Below are 19,341 nucleotides of genomic sequence, written 5' to 3'. Positions count from 1 at the left end.
ACTCTTAAATATATAAGCCATTTTTGGCGGAAAACGCTATTTTGGAAAACGCTAAATAGTTTGGAATGCGTTTTGCCTTATAATATTGAATTTTAATTTTAGGGGTGATCAAGTGTGCTGGCTGCATTCCACAGAGAAACAAGTGGTTCTCCAAGTTGTTATATCATTGGAAATGTGGAATTAATAACTATTTACCAATGTAATTACATCAACATTGCATAAATTATCCAATGATAATTTCCATGGCAAATAAATGGCATATCAACTGCTAATATTTTCTTTATTCATCCGACTTTTCCAAAAAAAATGTTTTATCTTGGGAAACTACTTTTTTCCTTGCGAATTCCCTGCATTTGGTTTGTAAAGCCATGGCTGGCAGAAAAAAAATTAAATATTAGTGAAATTGTTTCAAATAGTTCACCTGTTTTAAAAAAAGAAAGGAATGCAGTATTTTATTTCTGTAGAATCCAGGCTGAAAACATGACAAGGGGTCCAGCCCAATGAGGTACCACACCTCAGTCATTGTTTTTGTAAAGACATTCTGATGACTTTCTTTTGATATTGCTGCTGCAAACAGTGCAGCCTTTTATGGCCTTTGATGCATGGAGAAAACATATATCTCATAATATTTGATCATCCTGAAATGTTTGTGAAAAATTAAAATTTGTTCAATATTTCAAGTTTTGAGCATGTTCAGAGATGCAAATGCTATCTCTTGCATTTATGCCTACAAGAGTAAATCGCTATGAATGATTTTTTTTTGCTTGTACATATGCATATAAATGAAAAAATGAAATAATTATCATCAAAGCTTAATTAGCAGTTTTATTGTACTGTATAAAGGCTGATAGTTTCGAAAGAAACTGTTTGGGGCTGCGTCGGTGGGAGTAACGAAATAATTTGGATATCTCAACAAAGCAGAAATGATAAATTGGCCACCGTAATGATTACAAAAGCTGACGTTTCGAGCGTTAGCCCTTCGTCGGAGCGAATAGAGGAATTGTGGGTTGTGTGTGCCTTTGAAGGCAGAAAATGGAGCTACGTTATTGGTGGGAGCATGGCGACGAGAAAAACATGAATAAATTAGTGGAATGAAAAGCGTTCGTTGATCCCTGTGGGATTTAGAGTGCCGGTTTGAAAGATGAGCTTTTGTTCAAGATTTTTACGGCTTTCCGTATCACCTAAGTGCAAGGAACGACCGCAGATTGCCATATGTTGCTTAGAATGATTAGGTAAATTAAAATGTCTAGCGACTGGTTTCGATGTGTCCTTGTCATTCCTTTCCACGTCTCGAAGGTGTTCTCGGAATCGGTCACCTAGTCTTCTGCCTGTTTCGTCGATGTATATCTTTTTTCAATAAGTGCAAGTTATTATCAGTGTTGTGAATGAAAGGATACGTTTTGCATCGTGCACGAGCGCATTTAAAAGTGCCTGGTTGGTCATTAGTCTGAAAAGAACTTCTGACCAAAAAATTGCCTATGTTTTTGTCGCGTTTGAATGAAATGAGCGGAGGCTGCGAAAAGATAGTGCTTGTCTCTGGATCGTTTTGAAGTAATTTAAAGTTTTTAAGAATGATGGATTTAACTGAGTGGTTGTGAGGGTCAAACGTGAGAGTGAATGGAATGCGGTCGGAATCTTCCTTATACGACGTTTGTAGTGCTGAATGTCGATCAATAAGTTGAGCGTGGTGGTAACCCGCTTGAACGACGGAAACAGGCTAACCACGTTTATCGAAGAACTGGCACATTGACTCTGATTTGTGGTGGAAATCAGAGTCATCACTACATAAACGACGAAGTCTTAGAAACTGAGAAAAAGGAATGGAGTTCTTAACGTGAGATGGATGCGAAGACGAATATAACAAGTAATTATGCGAGTCTGTAGGTTTGTAATACACACTAGTGCATAAACCGTTACCTTCAATTGAAACTTTGACGTCTAAAAAGGATAAAGAGTTGTCAGAAATTTTCCAAGTATATTTCAGAGCCGGGTGAAAAGAATTGACTGCGGCTATGAATTTAGTGAGCTCCTCTCTGGTAGAGGAGGTAGCGCCGATACAGTCGTCGATGTAGCGACCGTAGAGTTCAGGTTTGGACCCGTTGTATTGGCTGAAAAATGGATGTTCGACAAAACCTACAAAAAGATTGGCATAGCTAGGTCCCATTTTGGTGCCCATGGCTACACCATTGGTTTGTTTGAAGAAGTTGTTTCCGAGTGAGAAACAATTGAGTGTGAGCACTAGTTCGGCTAAGCATAGTAGTGTTTCAGATTTAGGTTCCTTAACAGTACGTTGATCAAAAAAATGTTTAAGGGCCAGAAGGCCTTCGCCATTAGGAATGACAGTGTAAAGAGACGTAATATCCATGGTGAAAAGAAGTTTGTTTTGGCCAAGGAAATTAAAGTCTCGAAAAATTTGAAAAGCGTGTTGGCTGTCTTTAATATATGATGATAAAGTTGTGACGATGGGAGCCATAATTATTGTACTGTACCCTGATAAAATACCGCTAATGAATAAACCTAACTGCAGAAGCTACCATTAAGAAGTGGTTCGGTTCTCATTTCTAGGGATTTCAAATACTTAATTGTCCATTAATCAAACTGCACATCGAAACCAGTCGCAAGACACTTTTATTTACCTAATCATTCTAAGCAACATATGGCAATCTGCGGTCTTTCCTTACACTTAGGTAGCACGGAAAGCCGTAAAACTCTTGAACAAAAGCTCATCTTTCAAACCGGCATTCTAAATCCCACGGGGATCAACGAACGCCTTTCATTCCACTAATTTATTCGTATTTTTCTCGTTGCCATGTTCCCACCAATAACGTAGCTCCATTTTCTACCTTTAAAAGCACACACCACTCACAATTCCTCTATTCGCTCCGACGAAGAGCTAACGCACGAAACGTCAGCTTTTGTAATCGTTGCGGTGGCCAATTTACCATTTTAACTTCTTTGATATATTCAAAAAACTTCACATTACTTCAATTCTAAAATGTTAACCCCAACAAGTTGACTGGCTTTTACAATATCTAAATATCAGCATTTGTGACATACGGCTATTTCAGAAAAAGTTATCAGTTGGGGATTGAGTGCTCAACTGAGAGGGATTATGAAAAACAGTATATTTTTATTTTTTAGTGACATTAAGAAAATATTTTCTAAAATGCCTATATTTAACTCTGATCAGATAAAGTGTCTGATGCACACTAGACGTTTACTTTCTGACTGACACAAGGAAAAAACAATAGAGGGGTATGGTATGTTGTTATGCCACTAGTGTGCATCAGACTTTTACAAAGAAAATGATATGTGTGGTTCCAGAAAATAATATCCATTAATCCCTCCCTCCCCTCATGGAAGGGATTGGAGATTCTAGGGGAGTGGGGGTATTGGTTAGAGTTTCTCATATAAACTCTGTAAGAGGGGTGGGGGTTGGATGGACATTATCGGGAGTCTCCAAAACTCTGATATTGCCTAGAGGTGTGGAAACAAAGAAATATTTTTGTGTTTAAGGCATGTTGCCGGATGCGGCCGCATTTTAGGTACATCAAATGTCATATGAGCAGGATTTTCACCAAATGCAAGACATGTTGCAAAAGTAATCGCGAACACACCGCAGTCCCTTCCATTGGTCTGTAACAAATCCGCTCACCATCTGGTTGTACGCCTCTAAGCTTTTGTGGCATTTAAACTGCTGCTTAGTGCAGTAACTAGTTTCCAAAACTTGGTACCTAACCAAGTCTGTAGCCTCGACAGATGGCAAGCATTCGGAATCGAACTGATCGCTGGGGATACTAGCAGGGTCGACTACAAATTGTGAGATTTTTTTTTAAATATCTCCTTTTAACGTGCGTTTCTAAACCTTTTTCGTACTCAGACAGCACTGGTATGTCTTTAGAAAGACTACCCAGGTCCTCATCGCAGTTTTCCGGTAAAATATCCATGATCAAATCGAAAAGTACTGCGAGACTCGTGTGAACTGGCTAGCATCACATTACGCTCGAGGGGCTCTATAATAGCGGACACCCAATTATGGATACCGCGTGACGTCATGTGAAAACAGGCAATATTTACGAATTATAGTATTTGAACGGTCGTTACTCGACTTTGTTGAAAATTTACAGAATGGTTTGGTGAGGGTCTTACTTTTTGTAATTACGAAAACTGAGAGGGGTCTTAGTTTTCGAAATTACGAAAACCAAGACCCCTAAAATTTACAGTTAAATTTGACTTAAAACACGGTGTAAAGGATCAGACAGGAGATAATTTGTCAGACTAGACCTATTTCGGTTACAATTTGACTTTATATTTCGACGGATTCGCTTCTAGGAGGTCTTAGTTTTCGTAATCTCGAAACTGACTAAGATGGGTCTTAGGTCATAAGTCTTAGTTTTCGATGGTCTGTGTTTTCGTAACACCCAATAAAAGACATCCTGTTTCGAGCTGTTACAGTAGAGAAGGTTTCTTGGCAACAGATAAGTGCCGAGTGCTTGTTTTACTCTAGACTTAGCCAGTTTTTGGGTCCTCAACGAAGAGAAGACTCGCCCGCACTCTAGCCCTGATTACATCTACCTTTCTTGCTTAATCAAAGTGCTAATGTTGGTGGCTAGTTTTTACGTGATTAAATATTCGAGGGAAGGTGCGTGGTTTCCTATCTAGTAAACACCTTAATTGGAACGTGAGCATAATGTTTTGTTCTGCCCTATACTTAAGTACGTAAATCCTGCTCTGTCAAGATTACGCTCTGTACATTTTTTACATGTGACAAGAATCACATATCTGCTTTACAATAATCTAGTATTCGATCTATTCTTAAACTTATGAAGACAGGTCACGTTACAGTGCGCTAGGGTCACGTTTTCTTTACGTTTACTAAAAAAAAACACTAAGCTTTGAAGAATGCGAAACTAAAAGGGTCTATCGAAGCACGACCAGTCAAAATGGCAATACGGGTCAAAACAATACGTAGTCGTGAAATGCAATGCAAAACCATAAATAGCCGAGTTGAAAAAACAGCGATTTCAATAGCAAAAATCCGTTTGAAAATAATAACCCGTCTATATACTCTACGTACGAATTCCTGTAACACAGGGTCGGCTCGAGCAGTGATTGAAATGCAGTTTGTAGTGGTATAGTATTTTAGTGTTGTCAGCTGAATAGTCTATGCTTTGGAGCAGTTACTCGTCAACAACAGAAGAACAATAAACTCGCTAATATAAGCTTATGAGACAGACGCGTATATGCTTCCTTATTTACGACTTATATCCAAATCACATTTTTTTTGTTTAACGTCTTTGCGATTGGAATATTGTATTTGACAATTATCACTAAGCGGAAATCCTGTGCTTCGTTTGTTTTGAAGCGAACACCGGCTCTCCTGTCAAACTTTTAATAGGATAAGGATCCATAATCCCTAACAGCTCAATATAAACTTTTGTAAGGTTAGATGAACGAAACTTTTGTACAGCTAGATAAACTATTTTCTCTCAGAAGGAAAAGACAACAATTACTCTACTTGCAAAGTAAGACCGTCATTGAAGGAGGACTTACTTCAATCGATGGAAAATTATATCTATACCTTTTTTCCCTCCTTCGCGCCCGTGTGTGCCAATGATCTGACCGTGAGCAGATTTGAGCATATTGGTCTTCCGGCCTTCCGCATCTGTCATCTATTGACATTAGATATATATAAGAAGCTGAAAAACAAGTGGCCAGTACTGTGGATAGCAATATATATCTCATGAAGCCAGTTATTGATCAAAATCCTTTGATAATGAATTTATTTCAAACAACTTTAGTTCTTTGGCTAGCCCTAGTCGCTATTTTATGCGGAGTTTCAGGAGAAGCAGGTAGGAGTTAACATTACATGACTGGAAGCACAGCGTCTGAATTAAACTTTTTAAAGTTTCATTCAATCAAAAATTTTCAGTTAAAGATATTTAAATATTCTTAATTTTAACAAGGCCTGCCGCGCTACACGACTCCGGTACAAAAACGATTTCAACGTCGTGCCTCTACCGAACCAAACGATATATCTCAAATATGATTTGTATTTTCCAGAGTTGTGCTCCAGCGGGAAATTATGAGAATGAAATGTTACTTGGCTTCCTTGCAACTCTAGCTCGACGTCTGAATCAGACTTTTGCTCCCGACGCACCACATTTTTTTAGCGTTAACTAAGCTCTAATTGTTTTAAACTGTTTTACGCCCGGTGGGTCGCACGAGTTGAAATGTGTGTACTGAAAAGTTTCAATCGGTTTGTAATGAGGACGGATGTTAAGGAGGATTCATTCCTGAATCGATCTCCTTTACAAATAATGGTGTCGAGAAATGTGGTTTCGTTCTCTGAAATTTCAGCCGTAAATGATTGTAGAACGAAAATTGTTAGCTTGTTCAATGAACAGGTAAATATCCTATTTGCTGCAGTCCCAGAGAGAGAAAATGTCGTCAATATAACGTTTCCATTCTCTCAAGTTTTTTCTTTTTCTTTTTTTTTTTTTTTCGCTTTGGCTTATTATTTCTTCTTCAATGTGTGCCATGAAGATGTTGGCAAATGCAAATATCATTTTGCAACCCATCGCGGTACCATGGGTCTGGAGAAAATTGTTTCCATGGAACTAGAAATTATTTTCCTGCAGTATAAAGTCAAGCATATCTTTTAGATATAGTGACAGAATGGGAGTGTTGTAGTTGAGGAGTTTTTCGTATGCTTTGCATACTGTCATAAATTCCCTCCTCCTCCTGCGGTATGTTTGTATACAAGCTTGTAACTCCATAGATACTAAGATAGTGTCTGGAGAGAAATTTTACGAAATTTGTTGTATCTTTAAGATCTGATTTCTGTTTTTGTACAATCGCTAGGAGTAGCTTGTCCACAAAACCTGATAGTCGTTCAGTAGGGCCTTCGCAGCCCGAAATGTTCGGTCTCCCCACCAGATTTGGTTTGTGGTCTTTGTGAGGGTGCAAAAAAATGTGATTCTTGGCGGTTGCGAGTTTGGGAAAGTCATTTTTTCGTTATGTCATCAATGATTTTTTTTTTCCTGCAGTTCCGTGATAAGTTTGTTAACTCTGTAATGCTTTTTTCTGTCATTGGTTTTTCTAGAGGTCTATAGTGTTCTCTATTGTTTAGTTGAGTCTGAGCTTCTTTTATTTTGTCACATTTATCCATGATGGCAGATGTTGTTCCCTTATCTCCCTTAAGATTGATCTCAGTGTTGTTTTCTGGTTCTGTTAGAGCTTAATATTCGCTGTGTCAATAATTGCTTTCTCGCCTAATTGTTTTAGCTTCTGAGAGGTGAATTTTGACACTTTCCAGGTAGCTTTCAAGGGCAACTGACTTTTGAACCGACGGCTTCCAGTCTGATTTAACGTGGAGCGGGTGCGGTTCTTTATTTTCTGCGTGAAAGATGTATTAAAGACGCATACGTCTTGCAAAACACTCAAAATTCTGCAAGAGTTGGCGTCTGTTGTTATTTTCGTCTATCACACGCGTAGGGGTGACTTTGAGCCCTTTGGAACGCACGCTGACTTGGTTGTCAGTTAATTGATGATTTAAAAAATTCTTGATGGAATTTTCATTGCGTTTTCTCTGTGTATCTATTCGCTTTATAGCCAAGCTTTTTGACGTATTTTCCGTCTTGTACTGGCGTTTAACTCTTTAATATTGTTAGTGACCGGTGTAGGGATCTCTGAGTTTCAGAGAAAAGGCTGTTGTAGTCTTTGACATTTTTATTCTTTACAGGCTTCTGCAACAGATGTGTGTACAACAATTGCTTAAGCTCATCGAAATCTTGTTGTAGTTTCTAAACCTTGTTTACATTGTTGCTTATTATGATTTCTGTGTTCGTCGAGTACGACTGTACTCGAGTCGACTCGTCAGAGCTTGTTCGAGAGGACATATTCTTTTTAAGCTTAATAATTTGATTATTCAAATGTCTTTAGTGAAAGCGCTTAGGGGCGCCAACTAAGCCCTGTTCGGCCTTATTCAGAAAATGAAACCACATTCCTCGACACCGATAATTATAATCGAGATCAATTCAGGAATTAATCCATCTCTGACATCCGTAATCATAATACACTGACCGAAACTTTTCAGTACACACATTTCACCTAATGTAACCCACCGGGCGTAAAACGAGGTTTTATTAGTTTAGTTCACTCTGCATGTTCCACTTGTCACCACTGTAACGGATTGAACAGGGTTTAATAACTGGAATAATTTTAATATATCAACAAAGTTGAAATGGTAAATAAGCCACCGTTACGATTATAGAAGCTGACGTTTCGAGCGTTAGCCCTTCGTCGGAGCGATGTGAGAATGTTCCTGTTTAGGCAGTTTTGCATGCGGTTTTCGGTTTTGATTGATTTTTTTTTTTTTTTTTTTTTTGGTTTTTCAGATTTGGATGATTTTTTTTTTCTACGGTTCAGTTGCAGTTTCTAATGGGCCCTAATGCCTCCCCTCCATAAGCATATACAAGTCTGTCTCATAAGCATGTTTCAATGTTTCAGACTATTCAGCTGACAACACTAAAATACTACCACTACAAACTACATTTCAATCACCGCTCGAGCCGACCTTCTGTTACATAATTTTGTGTAGGACTTCGTACGTAGAGTATATAAACGGGTTATTATTTTCGAAGGGAGTTTTGCTAGTGAAATCACTGTCTATTATAACTTTGCAAAATACTTCATGTGCCGCATCGCCTTGTGAATGTTTTCCTCTTTCGGCATAGTTCAGAAAGGCTTCTGTTCGTACTGAGATAATTATTGCGTTCTGGATACGAACCCACGCACGTATGTTTCTTTTATGGCTTGTATCATCACGAAAAGCATGCTCTCCCCGCGAAGAATAGGCTCTTTACATGACTTGATCGCGTTCATCTGTATTCATCTGGCACCTTACATATATACTTATGCGAAGCTCTACCCGGCTATGCTGTGGCATCTCGTTACCTTTCATGACTACGTCTTGTTCTGACCCGTATTACCATTTTGACTGGTTGTGTTAAGATAGACCCTTTTAGTTTTTTACATTGTTCAAAGCTTAGCTCTAAACATAACGTCTTTCAATGGGTGTTGCAAAAACAACAAATACCCATAAAAATTAAGTCTTAAGACCTAAGACCCGTCTCAGTTTTGGAGATTACAAAAACAAAGACCTCTCTCAGTTTTCGTAATTACGAAAACTAAGACCCTCACAGAAACATTCTGTAAAATTTCAACAAAGTCGAATTACAACCGTTCAAAGACTATAATCCGTAAGTATAGAAGGCGTACTGCCTTCTATTCATAGAGGGCGCATCGCTTCTTCTTTACAAATCCTTCGTTCCGTCTGGTGAATGACACGAAGACACTGTAATGATATTAGAGCGAGAGTGGGACATTTAAGTGGCCCAGATCGGGGGAAAAATTTCAAAGCGTGTTGTCCATTTCGAATTGCTGCACCCCATCCGGTTTCCGATAAGAGTGATGCATTTTATAACCTTTCCATTTATGGTGGTTATGCGTGTTGAAAAATTTTTCCGCGAAGGACATCCGTGAGGGTCTACCGTTTCTGGGAGCTACTCCTGTAGCCGTACTTTCATGAATTAAAGCCTTTGAACGGTCGTAACCCGACTTTGTAGAAACTCTACAGATTGATTTGATGGGGGTCTTTTCTTTTCGAAGTTACCAACAGTGAGACCCCTACATTTACCATTAAGTTTGACCTAAAACACGGTGGAAAGGATCGGAGAAGTGATGATTTGACAGATTGGACCTGTTTTGGTTAGAAATTGACTTTCATTACGCCGACGAATTCGAATACAGAGGATCTTAGCTTTGGTAATCGCGAAAACTAATACGGGTCTTAGGTCTTAGGTCTTTTTTTTTTTTTTTTTTTTTTTTCTTTTTTCCGAGGGTCTTAGTTTTAGTAGCTCCTGTCTTAGATTTTCGGAGCGCGCTTTTGGAAAATAGTGTTCGACCTTGAAGTTTTTCTTATCAGTACGTTGAAAACCCCCCCAAAAAAAACTCGCTAAAATGAATTCTTTTCATCAAATCTTGCGAAATGAATTAAAATCTTTATTATTAATTAGCGATTACTTCAAAATCCTTAAATAAAAATTTCAAGTTCATCGTACTTTGAAGCCTTTCAAAGATTTGGATGGCCACATTGACCGTTCTCCCAAAATTCTAATTACTAAACGATCTCCAACCCTATCCAATGGCGCCCGTGTTTTATGCTTTTATTAGAAATCGGGCGCTGCGTGCACTCCGATTGCTCTGAGTTGTGGTAGCGTTATTTTCAATACAGCGACGAGAGCTGCAGAAATCGGCAGATTTTGACTAAAAAATTCTGTAAAATTTAGGCTGTTTCTTTTACCCCTCACTATAGGTAAATGTTATTTAACATATTCTGAATATGTAGAGGTATTTGCTGTACCCTGTTGTCACGTATTCTGTATGTTCTCTTTTATTAGTATGTCATTTGACGGACCTGCTTTCAGGGTCGAATTTGTTGTACATCGTAGTTTGAAGCCTTTCAAAGATTTGGATCACCACTTTGATCCTTACTTAAGAGCCCTGAGCAAATCAGTGGCATTAAATTTTTAGTTACAAGCTTTAATCGCACACAAAAGCCTCCATCACGAGACACTAGCTTGTTTTTACATTTGTTTTGTCATCACATTGGTGAAACTGAGTTTTCTGTAAGCCTTACAAGCCGAGGGTTAATTCAGAATGTGCCAGCTTCCTTCTGGGAGGGGTAAAAAATTAATACTCATTTTTGGTTCTTGAAAGAGAAGCAATCGTAACCAAAGTTTAGAAACAGATTCAACATTTACTTGTTTCAAAATGATTCATTTTGAAAGAGTTTATAACGTTAGCATTTTTCTGCAGAAACTCTTATGGAGGAACCTGGATCAGACTTATGGTACTGGCGAGTTTTTAGAGAAAGCAAAGAAGGAGCAGGGGTGAGTTACCTGACTTTCGCGTCTATTGTTGTAAAAGCCTTTTTGCGTTTACTATCGAACAAAAACTTTATCGGTATTAGGTACACGTGTACATATTTTGTAACAGTAAACCCCAAAGAAATCAAGATAGAGGTCAAAAAAATTATTTGGAAAATAATGCAAATGATGGGTTGTTTAAAATCCAAGTAAATGTGGGCAGAAAGATATTTGTGGGATAAAATAGGAGCCCAGAAAAACAAGCATATGCATTGTTGATGTAAGTAATCAGACATTCTTGTGTTCTAAAGTCTCTACGAAACTCAAAGCAATTATTTCCCATGGATTTGGTCCAGATTTATTCTGTATTATTAGTTATGATAGCGCACATCTTATATGCAAAGAAAGTGACGTGAAGGAAAACACATTTTATAAACAACATGTTCCTCTATTTATCGTGTCATTAAAGAGAAATGTTTTAGAAAAGCAATAGAGAACTATTTACGTGTTTACATACTCTCATCTTAACACTCGATTTCCATTTTTAGATCTTTCGTGTCAGTATTTTTTCCAGAAAACTATCACTTAAACTGTTCTAACTGATTCTTTCTGATGAATCTGATTGAACTCAATGTTTAAACTGAGAATAAATACATAAATTAGGTAACGAGTGTTTTTCCTCCCACGTCTTTAAGAGCAATTCTACGAGAAAGTGAAGCAAAGTTGGAAATGAAAAATTTTAACCCCCCTTCCTTTTTTGTGCGGAGATAGGTTACCTGGGGGGGATGAGCAAAAACAGCTATATTTGGATTGGCAGATGTGTTTTTGCCATTGTAACCGCACTTGATGGCGCCGACTAGAGGTCTATTTTTATGACCAAACAAATTCACTCTCAAGAAGTAAAAATAACCGAGTCTGATTCTCAGATGCATGTGAATGAATTTAAATGAAATTCATGCAAATTGTAGAAGTACTCTCCCAGTTTATAAAATTCGCCGATAAAGTATTTTGGCCTTTATAATCAAGAGGACAATGCTCGCGATATAATAATATTGCCTGTCAGCCATTTTGACAAGCAGGAAAAACAAGCACATCCACACAACCATATTCGGAACCTCTCCGAAAGTGCTCTTTCATAAAAAAATAAATTAACAGTGGAGCTTACATAGATATTAAAGTTTCTAAATATCATAGAATCTATTTGGGGAAAATTGTATTTTGGCGATGGGTGTTGAAGACATCCGAGGCAGGTTGCAACAAAAATTACAAAATTGGAAATTCTAAGGGCTCCAGTAATAGACTCAAACAGGCTTTAGATAGAAAATATCAGCTTCAGGAGTATTTAATTTTCTATCATCTTATCTATTATCTACATTTCATTGACTAGGTTTTGACAAACGAATTTGATGAAATATAAATTGAAACATAGCCTACCTTGCAACTTGTGGACATTTCTTGAGGATGCTTTTGTCGTATAGTATGGGTCTCTCCTCATTTCGCTCGCTCCCTTTTCTTGACCAAATTTTGCACAGACATCTATCGGAAAGGTCAACTCTAACTGGCCAGCCTCACCGAACATATACTTTTAGACCACAGCTTTACAGTTTTTACAGGTAGTCGTTTCAGGGATTTGTAAAACTTCCTTCAGAATTCGTATATCTCGTTTTCCAGAGGGAAACGCATCACAAGAGCAACCAGTCAGAGAACCAAAATTCGTCGTCGCCTCAAAACAAGACACCGCTTAACTCTCGTTTCTCCCGCCGAGAATGAAACCCTTAACCCAATCCTCCTTGGGTTGCGAACTTCGCCGTCGTGTATTTCGTTGCCGATGCTTAAGATCCGTAATATCCTGGTCGGGACAATGGAAAGTTGTTCTTCTTTAAATCCGAACGAGAACGTTTGTGAATGTAGTGGAAACGATATAAAATTCAGTAAATGTCATAGGGATATTTCCAGTTTATAAACCGTGACGAGATCAGCGACGAAATGGATCTAATTCTTTGCCGTGCAGGTAAAGTAAAAGTCTGTTTACGAGCCCGTGGCCCTTCAGTGTCCGGTGCTTAACTCCGGTTTCCATAGCATGAAGCGACTTGGAGTATTTCTACTCCCCCCTGGATGGGATGCTAGTCCATTGCAGGGTTACCCCCCAGCATTAATTGCCGGTACCCATTTAAACACCTGGGTGAAGAGAGGCACTGCACATTGCCGTGTAGGTAAATACAAGTAACATTTCGCGTGCGAAGTTTTCACTCTCTTGTCACGAATAGTTAATCATAACTGAATTTGTAACTGCATTATATTTTCACAGTCCACATAGTAATCCGTTCCTTTTTCGGTGCGGCTATTATGATAATGCTTTCAATTTTCCCCAAAGCTTCAGTTCAACTTCATTGACTTTGTTTTTGTTTTTTAGATTTATGTTTTGAAGCGTATTCTCAGCATTTGTTTAAGAAAGTATGGCTCTCTTCTTGTATCATTGGTACATTGTTGTTGCGCTGTTTATTAGTAGGTTTTGCATCAAGGTACTGGATATGCCTAATCGCAAACATCTTTACGAGGAATTTTGGTGTTAATCACGATGAAGCAAGCTCGCTTCATATTTGTTATCATCACTGAAGTCGTCTGGGGATTTAACTGGAGAGGTCGGTGCAAAGACTGTGAGGTACCACCTGAAGTGGTACAACACAAGAGCGTAGCAGTAAGGGGGACCACACCTGGGTAAAAGAGCAATCCCAGTATAACAAGAAGATAACTGGAAAACTCATCCTCGTGTTACTCAAACATTTCAACCCTGTTTCCAGTTTCCCAGGGTATGAGATTGCTCAACGTTGAATTTTTCTTTCATGCTCCGGTTTGTCGGTTTTCGCCTTTTTTTTTTTCGAGGGGGGTGCTTTCTTCACCATTGCCATTGTAAAAAAACCCCCTTAACAAGAGACAAGGGGATAATGTCACACATATATCCGGTGTTACATCCCATTACATTGTGCTACATCCGGTCAGCAGTCATGCTTCTCGGACTTCCGGACTACGCGTTTAATCGACTATCCCAATATCTGACGTGATTTTAGCCAAAGACGTTACTTTGGGTTTTTCAAAGGCACGCATTTGCTTTGTACATTGATCTCGACACACTTACTTTACTTCCTGGTCGACAATATTGATGAATTTAGGTGTTCGACGGCAGAAATCGCAAGTATTTCGACCATGTTTTGACCATGTTTTGACCATGTTTTGACCATGTCAACTATTCTTTGTCAAGTGTATACGGACTACTTGTATCATCATCTCTGGTCTAAAAGACGGCAAACTGGATATTCGGTGGGAGTAACCGTTGGATTAGAGTCTCCGCTAGATTTGGTCAAGAAAATGGAGCGAACGAAGGAGAGACACTGAAGAGAACCATGCGACGAAAGTATCCTGAAGAAATTCCTAACCCTTCAAGGAAGGTTTTGTATCAATTTGTATTTCATCAAATTCGTTGGACAAAACCTTATAAAGTAAGTGTAAGTAACAGAAAAGATGATAAAAGATAGTTTTGAAGCTGATTTTGTCGGCTCTAAAGCCTGTTTTAGCCAAATACTAGAGCGCTCAAAATGACCTATTTTGCATTTTTTTTTGCAATTTGCGCCAAGTGTCCTCAGCACCCATGGACAGAGTATAATTTTTTCCCAGACTGATTTATTTTATGATATTGAGAGACGTCAATATCTGTGTAATCGCTGTCGCTAATTTGGTTTATCATCGAACACTTTCGGAGAAATTACGAATGTGCATGGTTGTGCTTGTTTTTTCCTGCGTTTCTAAATGGTTGACAGGGAACATAGTAAGACGAGCATTTTCTTCTTGTTGATAGAACCCAAAATATTTTCACGGCAAATTTTATAAACTGGGAGAGCGGCTCTACCATCTGTATCCATTTCATTTGAATTGGGTGACATGCATCCGAGGACCAGACTCGTTTACTTTTACTTTTTGAGAAAGGAACTTTTGCTCAAAACATGGTCCTGAGGCCGATGTCATCCAGTCCAGTTACCATGGCACTGATACATCTGCTGATCCCAATATGGTTGCTCTTGTTTATCCTCTCAGGTAACCTCTCTCCACACAAAAATTAAAGTGGGGGTTACAAATTTTTATTTCCAACCTTGTTTCACTTTCTAAGAGAATTGCTCTTAATAATTTCAGTATTCTTCTTCCCATCCTCCAACAAACGAGAACTTTAAATTATTTTCCTTAGAAGTTTTGATAACGGATAGTCAATTATAAGGCAGTGACAATCATAGGTAGTCATTATTTTAAACAGGTCAGAGCGTACATATATGAAACAATCATGTTTTTGGTAAAAATTTTATCAATAAGCACAAGCTGTAAAGTTGTGTCATTTGAATTTGGTTTTATTAATGTGATAGTTAGATTTGATAATTTTGAACACCCATTAAAAGTATCAGTATATCTAATAATGCTTCAAAACTGTTTAGTATATGTGCAGAAAGTCTCGGTAAAGTGTACCTGCCTGTACATCGTGCACAGACCCATCCCTTTTAGAGTGAATATTTATTAGCTCAATAATTTAATTATTTTGTCTCTTCTAGTGGAATCATCCCTCGACTCAATCACCAGTTTACTCAGTCTGTGATATTTCCAACGAGAATGAAGAACCAAAGAACTGGTTAAGAACAGACTATATCAACATAAAGGATGCCAGACGACTCGATATTGAAGTCAGCTACGTCTTTCTTGACTGTCCCCCAGCTAACGTGGCGCCATTCTGCAGAACAGACTTCACCCTTTATTCTTATCATGCGGATTACAAATTACATCCTGATCCAGATCCAACAAGCTTAAAGTTCCACAAAGAAACTGTTATAGCTCCAGAAACTCTTCCAATTAAACGCCCAATAGTCACATTTTATGGGTCAGTTGTAACAAAAGCAAAGGGAATTTATTTGGCATTATTAGACCAAGGAGCCTGCTTGGGAATAAAAAAGTTTGTTGTAAGGTATCGTTTTTGCTCTGAATTGGTCGCTCCTCTCGTCAGATTTCCAAGAACAGCTGCCCCAGCAAATGACATCAACTCAACCAAACATGAGGGAGAATGTACAGATCTTAACTCACTTAAAAGAAATGATCAAAAGATATATGGCGTGTGCCTTAGTAATGGGGAGTGGAAGATAACAGATAACTCAGCCTGCCTTTGCAACTATGGTTATGAGCTAATCAATCGATCTTCAGACTCTTTTGTATGCAGAGGTCAGTGCTGCACTTAAAACTTGGATTTGCATCTAAAGATGAGGATCCAAGATGAATATCTAATCATTTAAATGGTTAAACATTTCAATGACAACCCCGTTTGTTCATCGTTTGATAGGAAGCTTATGACAGGTTTGATCTCTATCTATTCTATTCTATCTATTCTATCTATTCTATCGATGAACGAAGATAAATGTCCGTGGACGTAAGACCCGAGAACATAGAGTCCCTCTCTGCAAAGTACCGTTAGCAAAGTGCCGTCTCGTTTTGCTTTTCTTGTTTTGTTTTGTTTTGTTTTGTTTTGTTTTGTTTTTTGTTTGTTTTTGTTTTTTTTTTGCAGATAATACATTTATCTCATTTAGGTACTTCGTTTTCGGGTCTTTGTTTTCAGGTCTTAGTTGGTTGGTCTGAGAACCCCAGGTTGAGTTGATGTACATATTTTGTTTCATGACCTAATTATAGTCATTATGAAAGTCATTAGGAGTGAAGACAAAAATAGTTGTCTTGGTTACAAAGCCTCTAATAATGACTAATACCAGAGTTATCAAATATGTCTAACTTTCCGTTACGGACATTAGTCATTTGCATGGCAGGAATTCTTTTTGTCTTGAAAAGCACATCTCATTGTATCAATGTGTTCTGAGGAAAAGGTATGTCGATGATACTACACATTGTTTCAATTTAGGGTGTCAGAAGGGCTTCTACAAGGATTCTGTTGGCAATGAAAAATGTGTACCTTGTCCTTCAAATTCAGCATCTAATATTGACAGTACTGGTTGCATTTGTAATGAAGGTTACTACCGATCATCTGATCTGGCAGATTGTGAAGGTATGTTAATCATAAATGGTGTCGTCCCAATCCTTACCGAGTGATAAAGGATCTAGCTAATGCCTGAAGCCAAGGTTTTCTTATAAAATCTCAAACTTTTCAAAAAATTAACTCCTTCATGCTTAAAATGTCGATCAGGATGAGCTCTTATGATAAAGCAACCTAAATGTATCATGGATGTGAGTAGGAGAAAGACACTAGACTGGTGTAGCTAAGTTAATGGCCTGTTCACCAGATTTGTAACTTACTACTCGTAAAAATCTCATGGAGTACCCCTCTTTTTAGAAGATTTTTCCTAGATCAATCGTGTAGAAAGTCATAAAGAGCTGGAAGAGTATGCTTCTCCTTAGGACTTGTAAAATCAAAGTGTTCTTGACGCGATTCCCACGATATTTAGATCATGGTCAATTTAAAATTTTGTTGGCTAACCTGTGAGATGCTTGAACCACCAAGTAAAAGTGGTGGCCCACTGGTCCTTTTTCAAATATTTGATGATGGTATTTTTTGCTGTCACGCGGGAAATGAAAAGTAAAGGGTCATATGCAAAGAATCCATCAAAGTATCAAACAAGTCTACGTTTACCTGTGTCTAATTGTGGTGTCTTACTTTAATGCACAGTCTTGGCCAGAAGTGTAATTAACATATCCATGGTTATCACCAGTAAAAGTTGTACTGATGGAGAATACGACCTATCCTCATTTCTGACGAGGCTCCAAGAAATGGTAACCATGTTTTTTTTTCTTTATTCATATCAAGGGATGACAATTTCTTGGGAATATACTAATTACTAGCATTTCTGGTGTTGCAGCATATTACATGCAAATCATGTAATTGCATTTTAGTTTTGGTTGTTGTTCAATTTTTTTGGCTACCAAGGAAAATAAAAACCTACTTTGATCAACTCAAACCTTCCAAGTGCGCTTGTGCAGTGCTTTGATATGCAAGCTATAAAGTGGTTTTCGAAAGATGTTATTGATAAAAAAATAATTAAAATCTGTCGTTTTCGACCAGTAAACATTGATATGTTTATCTGATTGTGTGTTGTTCTTAAAAGGTGCTTGATGAACTCTTCGTTCTCGTGTTCAGTTTCACTTTTCTGTTCCCTCTACAGATGGAAGAGGCTTTTGCCGGGAGAATTTCAGGTTTGAGAGATGCACCGTTTAAAATTAGCGTTAGATTTGTAAACTGCATGGATCAGTAGATGAATCATAATTTTCTGGTTTCTGATACAATCCACTTTATTCTGATCCCCGTATTTTGTCTTGACCAAGGTGTGGAAGTCTAACTGTTGACCTAGCACTTATATTCAATTCTAAAACAAAAGAGCAAGATGATATCGCAGTACTTCGTTATTATTATTGTTATTGTTATATCACGTATTCTGTCAAGAAATTTATGTTATTCACCGGTCGGGTGTTCCGTATGGGGAAAAACTGTGCTTGAAGTTTTGGATACCACTTAAGGTTTTTGGCCGAGGGCGGTACTCAAGGCAGAGGGCATAGCTAGTTTTTCCCCATGCGGACCACCGACCTAGGCTGGTGAATGACATTTTTTTGATTTCTTCCAAAACTTGCGAGCTGACAGTCAAAAGAACTAATTACAGAGGGAGGCTTTACCAAAACATTTCTATTAGCGTTTCAAAAGGGTTCCAAACAAATTTTGTAACAGAGAGAGTCTATACGCGTCTGTGTCATAAGCATGTACTAGCGAGCTATTTGTTCTTCTGTTGTTGACGAGTACAGTGGAACCCCTCTAATCCGGACACCCTTAGGACCTGTGCAAAGGTCCGGTCTAGACGGGTGTCCGGTATAGTGAGATTTTACCCATTAGGCAATTTCATGCCGCATAATGTATTGTGTGACTGTAATTACCTGTACATGGTACACGAGTACTACTAGAGCCCTAATAGTAAAGGAAGAAACAATTAACCTGACCCCTATTGTTGTCATTCATTCAACGCAACAACAGCGGCATGATTGTCGACTTTGGAATTTTTGCTTCAGTACCGATAAAACAATGAGTAACTAGCCGATACAAATTTCTCACTTCTGATTGGGATTCCACAGCTGCATGATTACAATTTTAATTCTAATCACGTTTAAAAACATGTGATTTGATTTTGGTGGCAGACTTAAAACTTTCACGTCTGGTTTAAAGAGGTCAATTTCTTTGTCAGTATGTGATTACGGACTGAAATTAAAAGGCGTCCGGTTTCCTTAAATATATTATTGAAGTAAATGTGCTCAAATATTTTGTTCTAGTTTAAGCCGCCTTAAATCCACTAAAAGAATTAGGACCACTTAAAGTAACCTTAAAGTGCCATTACGACGA

The 19,341-nt window shown here is 38.2% G+C and overlaps 1 protein-coding gene across 1 annotated transcript; it reads left to right on the top strand.

Annotated features, from left to right (window-relative positions):
• The first annotated feature begins 13,509 nt into the window (after positions 1–13,509).
• Positions 13,510–16,307, top strand: LOC148726678 (ephrin type-A receptor 2-like). The gene is made up of 3 exons (XM_088726353.1): positions 13,510–13,608; positions 14,231–14,428; positions 15,524–16,307. The coding sequence occupies exons 1-3, from the start codon at positions 13,510–13,512 to the stop codon at positions 16,196–16,198; spliced, it is 972 nt and encodes a 323-aa protein (XP_088582479.1). The 3' UTR covers positions 16,199–16,307.
• Positions 16,308–19,341: the final 3,034 nt, after the last annotated feature.

The sequence above is a fragment of the Stylophora pistillata genome, chromosome 7 (genome assembly GCF_964205215.1).
Source record: "Stylophora pistillata chromosome 7, jaStyPist1.2, whole genome shotgun sequence".
Taxonomy (NCBI): Eukaryota; Metazoa; Cnidaria; class Anthozoa; order Scleractinia; family Pocilloporidae; genus Stylophora; species Stylophora pistillata.
The sequence above is the reverse complement of the archived record's forward strand: the minus strand, read 5'-3'. Positions and strand labels throughout refer to the sequence as shown.